At 44.8% G+C, this 11,568-nt stretch overlaps 1 protein-coding gene across 1 annotated transcript in view; it reads right to left on the bottom strand.

The window, feature by feature from the left end:
* Positions 1-2,357: 2,357 nt before the first annotated feature.
* Positions 2,358-11,568, bottom strand: part of LOC307263662 (voltage-dependent calcium channel gamma-7 subunit-like) — a gene marked incomplete at both ends in the record, with an annotated part of 74,586 nt that continues 65,375 nt past the window's right edge. Inside the window, one exon of the mRNA XM_080044865.1 lies at positions 2,358-2,927. Within this exon, the coding sequence (XP_079900991.1) occupies positions 2,358-2,927 (570 nt within the window). The remainder of the gene's footprint in view (positions 2,928-11,568) is intronic.

The following is an 11,568-nucleotide window of genomic DNA, read 5'->3' as shown; positions in this document are numbered from 1 at the left end:
CTCCTAGATTAGACATTGTACTGTAAGCAATACTGATAAATTAATAAACAGGATATTCTCTGTATTATATTGGTATTTTTCTGTTATTCAAATATAGGTTTTTTTCCGTGGACATGTGGCTTGTGAAGTAATAGTATTTAACTCCCCAACCATGGTCAAGGAATTTCAAAATTAAGATACGTTATAAAAACAAAATAATTCTCAAAGGCTTGATTGAGAGATAATACACACATTTTTTTTAAATATATTTCTTTAAACTATTTTTGATATTTTTATTCAATCTATGTACCAAGCCCCTGATGTTGTCCGTCGGAAACCCCACACACAAATACAAGTCTTGTTGCTACAGATAGTGTGTGTGTGTGTGTGTGTGTGTGTGTGTGTGTGTGTGTGTGTGTGTGTGTGTGTGTGTGTGTGTCTGTGTGTGTTTGTCTGATTGTGAATGTGTGTGTGTGTGTGTGTTTGTCTGTGTGTGTGTGTGTGTGTGTGTGTGTGTGTGTGTGTGTGTCTCTGTGTGTGTGTGTGTGTGTGTGAGAGAGTGAGTGTGTGTGTTTGTGTGTGTGTGTGTGTGTTAATTTGCAGAAAGTTCAGAGTTTTGTCAGGCATCCATCTTTGTTTTGGGCTCTGCATCAGAATGAGTCATTTTCTACGCCCACGTCTGTCGGCCATTTTTTCCATTTCTTCTTTTTCCTTTTTTTTGATCTCCGTAAACACAGTGTCTCCCAGTGTCCATCCTCTCTGCTGCATCCTGCCGCCCACACACTGCCACTAGGAGGGATTTGACAGAGAGAGAGAGTGTGTGTGTGTGTGAGCATGTGTGTGTGCGGTTGTGTGTGTGTGTATGTGTTTGTGTGTGTGTGTGTGTATGTGTGTGTGTGTGTGTGAGCATGTGTGTGTGTGTATGTGCTTGTGTGTGTGTGAGCATGTGTTAGTACTCGCGTGTATATGTGTTTGTGTGTGAGCATGCGTGTGTGTGTGTGCAGTTGTGTGTGTGTGTGTGTGTGTGTGTATGTGTTTGTGAGCATGTGTGTGTGTTTGTGTGAGCGTGTGTGTGTGTGTGTGTGTGTATGTGTGCGGTTGTGTGCATGTGAGCATGTGTGTGAGTATGTGTGTGAGCGTGTGTGTGTGTGTGTGTGTGAGCGTGTGTGTGTGAGCATGTGTGTGTGTGTGTGTGTTTGTGTGAGCATGTGTGTGTGTGTGTGTGTGTGTGTGTTGTCTTATGTAACAGCTGTGTATGAGATGGCAATTTCTCATGTAACTCTGGGTGTTTAGATAGTGAATATCTCCTCATGATCCGCTAGCTGTGTCCCTACTGTGTGTGCACACTGAGCAATCCAGTGTTAATACACAGCCTGTAAACTGGCATGTTTGGAGCTACGGTCAGTCCCCCTTTGTTTATATACCCTCATCATTTTACAGAGCCTAGGCCGTGTATTAACACTGGACTTTGTATGTGTGTGTGTGTGTGTGTGTGTGTGTGTGTGTGTGTGTGTGTGTGTGTGTGAGTGAGTGAGTGAGTGAGTGAGTGAGTGAGTGAGTGAGTGAGTGAGTGAGTGAGTGAGTGAGTGAGTGAGTGAGTGAGTGAGTGTGTGTGTGTGTGTGTGTGTGTGTGTGTGTGTGTGTGTGTGTGTGTGTAGGGATGCTTGGATAGGATTAAAAGTGGAGTCTGCGATTCTGGAGAACACAACAGATCCAGTGTAAATACACAGCCTAGGCTCTGTAAACAGGCAGCTAAGGGTTTGGAAACAAAGGGGGCTCAACGCAAGTACCAACATTCCCGTTCTCATACACAGTACGAACAGGTAGGGGATCGTGTGGAGATAGTCACTGATTTTGGCATAACATCCGGTGTGCCAAAATCACAGAAAGAGAAATGTAGGTTTAGACAGTGAGACCATAAAACACTCTTTCTGCCTTTTCTCAGGCTAGGATGAACCAATTTAAATTTTTTTTGCACATTTATACTAAATAAGATCTCAGAATTCAATACACCTTCATATTCCCACCGGTGAAGTAGGTCTTTAAGTAAAGGAAAGTGTGGAGCAGGAGGAGTAATACATAGCTGTTCATCGGAATGGAAGAAAGAAATTTGAGAGTTGTAAGTGTTAATGTCTTAACCCTACGGCCGTCTGTATTGTCAGTCATATTTCATGTAGAACCCTTTATATATATATCCTTGTTTTCCTTTTTTTTGCAGATGCTCTTGGTCAGTTTCCTTATCCGTCCTTTGCCATCGGAGAAAGATCTCTGAATTTATTTACAAGACAAAAACAAAACCAACAACTTGATGGTTTATAAGTCAATTTCTCAAAAGGGAAATTTTAAAAAATCTCCCTCGACTTTCTTTTAGCTCAAATCTAGCACGGTGAGGCGTTCATCCGCATGTGGGCGTGATAGCGTGGAGGTAGCACAGCGGCGGGCGGCTCCCCCCTCGGAAGGGCCTGCGACTGGGGTCCGCTGGAGTGAGCGTGGGGGTGGGGGTGGGGGTGTGGGTGTGGATGGGCGTGGGAATGGGACGCTCTCGGTAAGGTGGATGTAGCCCCGCCAGCCCCAGCCATGTGTAAGGGGTGAGGGTAGGAGGAAGAGGTGGAGGAAGAGGAGGCTCCACCCTGGTGCTGGTAGCTGGCCGCGGAGCTAGAAGGCCCAGAGGAGGAGGGGGTTTGCTGGGAAGAGCTCCCGGCCGCCGCACCCCCCTTGTGTGGAGGTTTGGAGGGGGTGTTCTGGTTGAGTTGGATGGAGATGTCGGAGGAGACTTCGGAGGCGCTGCGGCCGCGTTTGGGAGGCGGCCAGGAGTCTGGGTGGAGGAACTGGCCGCTGTAGTCGCTGCAGTCGGACATGCGAGGACGGTAGAGCGTGGGGTGGGGTCTGTACAGCTCCTCCTCCGCGTAGCGCTTCATAAACAGGTAGACGGACATCACACCAGCGCCCTGGAGGGGGGGGGGGGGGGGGGAGATGCAATGGTTACTGCAACTTTTTTGCCTTTTTTCCTCTTTTACTTTTAAAGTTACAGTACGTAATTTTGTTTATTTTCTTTTTTTTCAGTGCCCAGAGAAAGAAAGAGAGAGAAAGAGAGAGAGAGAGAGAGAGAATTATACAATGGTTACTGCAACTTTTTTTTCCTTTTTTCCTCTTTTATTTCTAAAGCTACAGTGCATATTTAAAAAAAATGAATGTCAGTTACATTCAAGCCATTTGCCAATTGACATAAAGCTGATACAGACAAAGATACAATAATTAAAGGTGCACTATGCAGTTTTAGGAAGAGGGGGGATTTGTTTACATTTGCAGAGCCTACAGTTAGTTTACAATGCAGATTTTCTCTACATGTAATTCTTAGTATTGAATAATTCTATCATCATGAATCAAATTATTTTGAGAATCCTGGAACCAAACCTAAGACTAGAATATGCTCTTTAACCAAACTGTGGGCCCTGCTTCTGTAAACAACAACAACAACAACAACAACAACAACAACAACAGTGAAACAGTAACTTTTCAGGAAGCTTTCTAACTTCAAACAGTGTTCCAGGGATCACATTTTCCAGTGAGGAAAGTGTCTATTCGGTCATGAGAATATACATTAGAAAATGTTCACTCCTCTCTCACACCCAAAGTGACAACGACTTGAATGTAACAGACATTAATTAGGGGGCCAAGCCCGAGCAGGAGCTGGGACCGCGTTTTGCACAGCAACGCGGTTCCCAAGCCCTGCGGGGCAGGGAACCCTATTGTTTTTGTAAGGATTATTAGGGGGCCAAGCCCGAGCAGGAGCTGGGACCGCGTTTTGCACAGCAACGCGGTTCCCAAGCCCTGCGGGGCAGGGAACCCTATTGTTTTTGTGGCGATTATTATTATTAGGGGGCCAAGCCCGAGCAGGAGCTGGGACCGCGTTTTGCACAGCAACGCGGTTCCCAAGCCCTGCGGGGCAGGGAACCCTATTGTTTTAGTGGCGATTATTAGGGGGCCAAGCCCGAGCAGGAGCTGGGACCGCGTTTTGCACAGCAACGCGGTTCCCAAGCCCTGCGGGGCAGGGAACCCTATTGTTTTTGTGGCGATTATTATTATTATTATTATTAGGGGGCCAAGCCCGAGCAGGAGCTGGGACCGCGTTTTGCACAGCAACGCGGTTCCCAAGCCCTGCGGGGCAGGGAACCCTATTGTTTTAGTAAGGATTATTATTTGTAGTCACCTAAAACTGTGTCCACAGGCCAAACCGTAAAGGGTGCAGACATGCCAATTGCATGACTAGATCCAGGTCCGGGCCGTGTACGCATACAAAACTATTCAGACATGCCGGCCACTAGGTGGCGCTACACCAAAGAAAACGCGTTTGGGGCCATAACTCCCACACCGAAACTCCCACAGTCAAAAACTTTATATCCACATATTCACTGGAGTCAGCTACATCTTTTGGCATAGGCCACGCCCATTTGCGATATTATAGATTTTTCGCAAAATCGCGAAAACTGAAAAACATATTTTTCGCTACTCCTCCCACAATTTTTGGACAATTGACACCAAAGTTTGCACAGCACATCTACCGACCCACACGGAAAGAAATCATGCTAATGCATTTTGATCCGACCATGGATAGAGAAACGGTAGCGTTTTAAATATTTGTTGATTAGCTACGTTTTACGTAGAAATTCATAAATCCAAAATCATAAGTCGGATCAAGTTCAAATTTTAGACATATGTTGGGGCTACCCTTAATTACGTTCAAAAAAAAAATTGGAAATTTTCGCCATAAGGGGGCGCCATAAACTAGGGAATTTTATATCTCCTAATTGGCCAAAGGAATTTTCTTAAAACTCACGGGAAACCATCAACGGGCGTACCCGAGTCTATATGAAAAATATGGCCAAGAAATAGTAATGTTTACGGGACTTTTTAATAAAATTAGATTTTTTCTTTTCCGTCAAAGAAAAAAGGCGGGAATGTTAGCATGTCCATTGACATTACATTGTGCAATTAGCTCCGGCGGCCATTTTGTCAAGGCTGACAATCTGCTTTTGCTCATAACTCGCCAACCAAACATCGCACTTTAAAAAACTTGACATCCACTTGTTCTGTGAATTGAGCTGCATTGTTCTACCGTGGCACTTTCGCGAAATTCATCCGTAAACAGCGATACCTATACAACTCCCGCACCGAACATCCCACGGTCAAAAACTTTACATCCACGGATTCCGTGGAGTGAGCGGCCGGCGCGGCGGTTGACGACGAGTTGCGTCGGAGGCTTGGCCCCCGGTCAAAACTGCTTGCAGTTCTAGTTATTAGGGGGCCAAGCCCGAGCAGGAGCTGGGACCGCGTTTTGCACAGCAACGCGGTTCCCAAGCCCTGCGGGGCAGGGAACCCTATTGTTTTAGTAAGGATTATTATTTGTAGTCACCTAAAACTGTGTCCACAGGCCAAACCGTAAAGGGTGCAGACATGCCAATTGCATGACTAGATCCAGGTCCGGGCCGTGTACGCATACAAAACTATTCAGACATGCCGGCCACTAGGTGGCGCTACACCAAAGAAAACGCGTTTGGGGCCATAACTCCCACACCGAAACTCCCACAGTCAAAAACTTTATATCCACATATTCACTGGAGTCAGCTGCATCTTTTGGCATAGGCCACGCCCATTTGCGATATTATAGATTTTTCGCAAAATCGCGAAAACTGAAAAACATATTTTTCGCTACTCCTCCCACAATTTTTGGACAATTGACACCAAAGTTTGCACAGCACATCTACCGACCCACACGGAAAGAAATCATGCTAATGCATTTTGATCCGACCATGGATAGAGAAACGGTAGCGTTTTAAATATTTGTTGATTAGCTACGTTTTACGTAGAAATTCATAAATCCAAAATCATAAGTCGGATCAAGTTCAAATTTTAGACATATGTTGGGGCTACCCTTAATTACGTTCAAAAAAAAAATTGGAAATTTTCGCCATAAGGGGGCGCCATAAACTAGGGAATTTTATATCTCCTAATTGGCCAAAGGAATTTTCTTAAAACTCACGGGAAACCATCAACGGGCGTACCCGAGTCTATATGAAAAATATGGCCAAGAAATAGTAATGTTTACGGGACTTTTTAATAAAATTAGATTTTTTCTTTTCCGTCAAAGAAAAAAGGCGGGAATGTTAGCATGTCCATTGACATTACATTGTGCAATTAGCTCCGGCGGCCATTTTGTCAAGGCTGACAATCTGCTTTTGCTCATAACTCGCCAACCAAACATCGCACTTTAAAAAACTTGACATCCACTTGTTCTGTGAATTGAGCTGCATTGTTCTACCGTGGCACTTTCGCGAAATTCATCCGTAAACAGCGATACCTATACAACTCCCGCACCGAACATCCCACGGTCAAAAACTTTACATCCACGGATTCCGTGGAGTGAGCGGCCGGCGCGGCGGTTGACGACGAGTTGCGTCGGAGGCTTGGCCCCCGGTCAAAACTGCTTGCAGTTCTAGTTATTATTATTATTATTTGTACCTCCCTAAAACTGCGTGCACAGCCCAAACCGTAAAGGGTGCAGACATGCCAATTGCATGACTAGATCCAGGTCCGCCCGGACTACGCATACGACAAAAATTCAGACATGCCGGCCACTAGGTGGCGCTACAACGAAGGAAAACGCGTTTGGGGTCATAACTCCCACACCGAACGTCCCACAGTCAAAAACTTTATATCCACATATGCACTGGAGTCAGCTGCATCATTTGGCATAGGCCACGCCCATTTGCGATATTATAGATTTTTCGCAAAATCGCGAAAACTGCAAAACTGACTTTTCGCTACTCCTCCCACAATTTTTGGACAATTGACACCAACGTTTGCACAGAACATCTACCGACCCACACGGAAAAGATTTTTTCAAAAGCATTTTGATCCGACCATCGATAACGAAACGGTAGCGTTTTAAATATTTGTTGATTAGCTACGTTTTACGAAAAAATTCATAAATCCAAAATCATAAGTCGGATCAAGTCCAAATTTTAGACATATGTTGGGGCTACCCTTAATTGCGTTCAATAAAAGATTTGGAGAATTTCGCCACAAGGGGGCGCCATAAATTAGGAAATTTCATATCTCCTAATTGGCCAGAGGAAATTTCTTAAAACTCACGGGAAACCATCAAGGGGCATACACGAGTCTATATAAAAAATATGGCCAAGAAATATTAATGTGTAAGGGACTTTTTAATAAAATTAGATATTTTTTTTTTCCATCAAAGAAAAAAGGCGGGAATGTTAGCATGTCCATTGACATTACATTGTGCAATTAGCTCCGGCGGCCATTTTGTCAAGGCTGACAATCTGCTTTTGCTCATAACTCGCCAACCACACATCGCACATTAAAAAACTTGACATCCACTTGTTCTGTGAATTGAGCTGCATCGTTTCACCGTGGCACTTCCGCGAAATTCATCCGTAAACAGCGATACCTATACAACTCCCGCACCGAACATCCCACGGTCAAAAACTTTACATCCGCAGATTCTGCGGAGTGAGCGGCCGGCGCGGCGGTTGACGACGAGTTGCGTCGGAGGCTTGGCCCCCGGTCAAAACTGCTTGCAGTTCTAGTTATTATTAGGGGGCCAAGCCCGAGCAGGAGCTGGGACCGCGTTTTGCACAGCAACGCGGTTCCCAAGCCCTGCGGGGCAGGGAACCCTATTGTTTTTGTGGCGATTATTATTATTATTATTATTAGGGGGCCAAGCCCGAGCAGGAGCTGGGACCGCGTTTTGCACAGCAACGCGGTTCCCAAGCCCTGCGGGGCAGGGAACCCTATTGTTTTAGTGGCGATTATTAGGGGGCCAAGCCCGAGCAGGAGCTGGGACCGCGTTTTGCACAGCAACGCGGTTCCCAAGCCCTGCGGGGCAGGGAACCCTATTGTTTTTGTAAGGATTGTTATTATTATTATTTGTAGTCACCTAAAACTGTGTCCACAGCCCAAACCGTAAAGGGTGCAGACATGCCAATTGCATGACTAGATCCAGGTCCGGGCCGTGTCGGCATACAACAAAATTCAGACATGCCGGCCACTAGGTGGCGCTATAACAAAGGAAAACGCGTTTGGGGTCATAACTCCCACACCGAACCTCCCACAGTCAAAAACTTTATATCCACAGATGCACTGGAGTCAGCTGCATCATTTGGCATAGGCCACGCCCATTTGCGATATTATAGATTTTTCGCAAAATCGCAAAAACTGCAAAACTGACTTTTCGCTACTCCTCCCACAATTTTTGGACAATTGACACCAAAGTTTGCACAGAACATCTACCGACCCACACGGTAAAAATTTATGTAAAAGAATTGTGATCCGACCATGGATAACGAAACGGTAGCGTTTTAAATATTTGTTGATTAGCTACGTTTTACGAAAAAATTAATAAATCCAAAATCATAAGTCGGATCAAGTCCAAATTTTAGACATATGTTGGGGCTACCCTTAATTGCGTTCAATAAAAAAATTGGACATTTTCGCCATAAGGGGGCGCCATAAATTAGGAAATTTCATATCTCCTAATTGGCCAGAGGAATTTTCTTAAAACTCACGGGAAACCATCAAGGGGCATACACGAGTCTATATGAAAAATATGGCCAAGAAATAGTAATGTTTAAGGGACTTTTTAATAAAATTAGATTTTTTTGTTTCTGTCAAAGAAAAAAGGCGGGAATGTTAGCATGTCCATTGACATTACATTGTGCAATTAGCTCCGGCGGCCATTTTGTCAAGGCTGACAATCTGCTTTTGCTCATAACTCGCCAACCACACATCGCACATTAAAAAACTTGACATCCACTTGTTCTGTGAATTGAGCTGCATCGTTCCACCGTGGCACTTTCGCGAAATTCATCCGTAAACAGCGATACCTATACAACTCCCGCACCGAACATCCCACGGTCAAAAACTTTACATCCACAGGTTCTGTGGAGTGAGCGGCAGGCACGGCGCTTGACGACGAGTTGCGTCGGAGGCTTGGCCCCCGGTAAAAACTGCTTGCAGTTCTAGTTATTATTATTAGGGGGCCAAGCCCGAGCAGGAGCTGGGACCGCGTTTTGCACAGCAACGCGGTTCCCAAGCCCTGCGGGGCTGGGAACCCTATTGTTTTAGTGGCGATTATTAGGGGGCCAAGCCCGAGCAGGAGCTGGGACCGCGTTTTGCACAGCAACGCGGTTCCCAAGCCCTGCGGGGCAGGGAACCCTATTGTTTTTGTAAGGATTATTATTATTAGGGGGCCAAGCCCGAGCAGGAGCTGGGACCGCGTTTTGCACAGCAACGCGGTTCCCAAGCCCTGCGGGGCTGGGAACCCTATTGTTTTAGTGGCGATTATTATTATTATTCTTATTTGTCGCCGCTAGAACTGTGTCCACACCCCAAACCGTAAAGGGTGCAGACATGCCAATAGCATGACTAGATCCAGGTCCGTGAAATCTCAGCATACAAAAAAATTCAGACATGCCGGCCACTAGGTGGCGCTACAACGAAGGAAAACGCGTTTGGGGTCATAACTCCCACACCGAACGTCCCACAGTCAAAAACTTTATATCCACAGATGCACTGGAGTCAGCTGCATCATTTGGCATAGGCCACGCCCATTTGCGATATTATAGATTTTTCGCAAAATCGCGAAAACTGCAAAACATATTTTTCGCTACTCCTCCCACAATTTTTGGACAATTGACACCAGACTTTGCACAGAACATCTACCGACCCACACGGAAAGAAATCATTCGAAAGAATTGTGATCCGACCATGGATAACAAAACGGTAGCGTTTTAAATATTTGTTGATTAGCTACGTTTTACGAAAAAATTAATAAATCCAAAATCATAAGTCGGATCAAGTCCAAATTTTAGACATATGTTGGGGCTACCCTTAATTGCGTTCAATAAAAAAATTGGACATTTTCGCCATAAGGGGGCGCCATAAATTAGGAAATTTCATATCTCCTAATTGGCCAAAGGAAATTTCTTAAAACTCACGGGAAACCATCAAGGGGCATACACGACTCTATATAAAAAATATGGCCAAGAAATATTAATGTGTAAGGGACTTTTTAATAAAATTAGATTTTTTTTTTTTCCGTCAAAGAAAAAAGGCGGGAATGTTAGCATGTCCATTGACATTACATTGTGCAATTAGCTCCGGCGGCCATTTTGTCAAGGCTGACAATCTACTTTTAATCTTAACTCGCCAACCACACATCGCACATTAAAAAACTTGACATGCACTTGTTCTGTGAATTGAGCTGCATCGTTCCACCGTGGCAGTTTCGCAAAATTCATCCATAAACAGCGATACCTATACAACTCCCGCACCGAACATCCCACGGTCAAAAACTTTACATCCACAGGTTCTGCGGAGTGAGCGGCAGGCACGGCGCTTGACGACGAGTCGCGTCGGAGGCTTGGCCCCCGGTAAAAACTGCTTGCAGTTCTAGTTATTATTATTATTATTATTTGTAGTCATCTAAAACTGCGTGCACAGCCCAAACCGTAAAGGGCGCAGACATGCCAATTGCATGACTAGATCCAGGTCCGGGCCGTGTACGCATACAAAAGAATTCAGACATGCCGTCCACTAGGTGGCGCTACAACGAAGGAAAACGCGTTTGGGGTCATAACTCCCACACCGAATGTCCCACAGTCAAAAACTTTATATCCACAGATGCACTGGAGTCAGCTGCATCATCTGGCATAGGCCACGCCCATTTGCGATATTATAGATTTTTCGCAAAATCGCGAAAACTGCAAAACATATTTTTCGCTACTCCTCCCATATTTTTTGGACCATTGACACCAAACTTTGCACAGAACATCTACCGACCCACACGGAAAAAAATCACTTAAAAGAATTTTGATCCGATCATGGATAACGAAACGGTAGCGTTTTAAATATTTGTTGATTAGCTACGTTTTACGAAAAAATTCCTAAATCCAAAATCATAAGTTGGATCAAGTCCAAATTTTAGACATATGTTGGGGCTACCCTTAGTTGCGTTCAATAAAAAATTTGGAGAATTTTGCCATAAGGGGGCGCCATAAATTAGGAAATTTTATATCTCCTAATTGGCCCGAGGAATTTTCTTAAAACTCACGGGAAACCATCAAGGGGCATACCCAAGTCTATATGAAAAATATGGCCAAGAAATAGTAATGTTTAAGGGACTTTTTAATAAAATTAGATTTTTTTTTTTCCGTCAAAGAAAAAAGGCGGGAATGTTAGCATGTCCATTGACATTACATTGTGCAATTAGCTCCGGCGGCCATTTTGTCAAGGCTTACAATCTACTTTTGCTCATAACTCGCCAACCACACATCGCACATTAAAAAACTTGACATGCACTTGTTCTGTGAATTGAGCTGCATCGTTCCACCGTGGCAGTTTTGCCAAATTCATCCGTAAACAGCGATACCTATACAACTCCCGCACCGAACATCCCACGGTCAAAAACTTTACATCCACGGATTCCGCGAAGTGAGCGGCAGGCGCGGCGCTTGACGACGAGTTGCGTCGGAGGCTTGGCCCCCGGTAAAAACTGCTTGCAGTTCT

Source organism: Ammodytes marinus (assembly GCF_949987685.1).
Source record: "Ammodytes marinus genome assembly, chromosome: 17".
NCBI lineage: Eukaryota > Metazoa > Chordata > Actinopteri > Uranoscopiformes > Ammodytidae > Ammodytes > Ammodytes marinus.
This window is presented reverse-complemented; position numbering and strand designations above follow the sequence as displayed.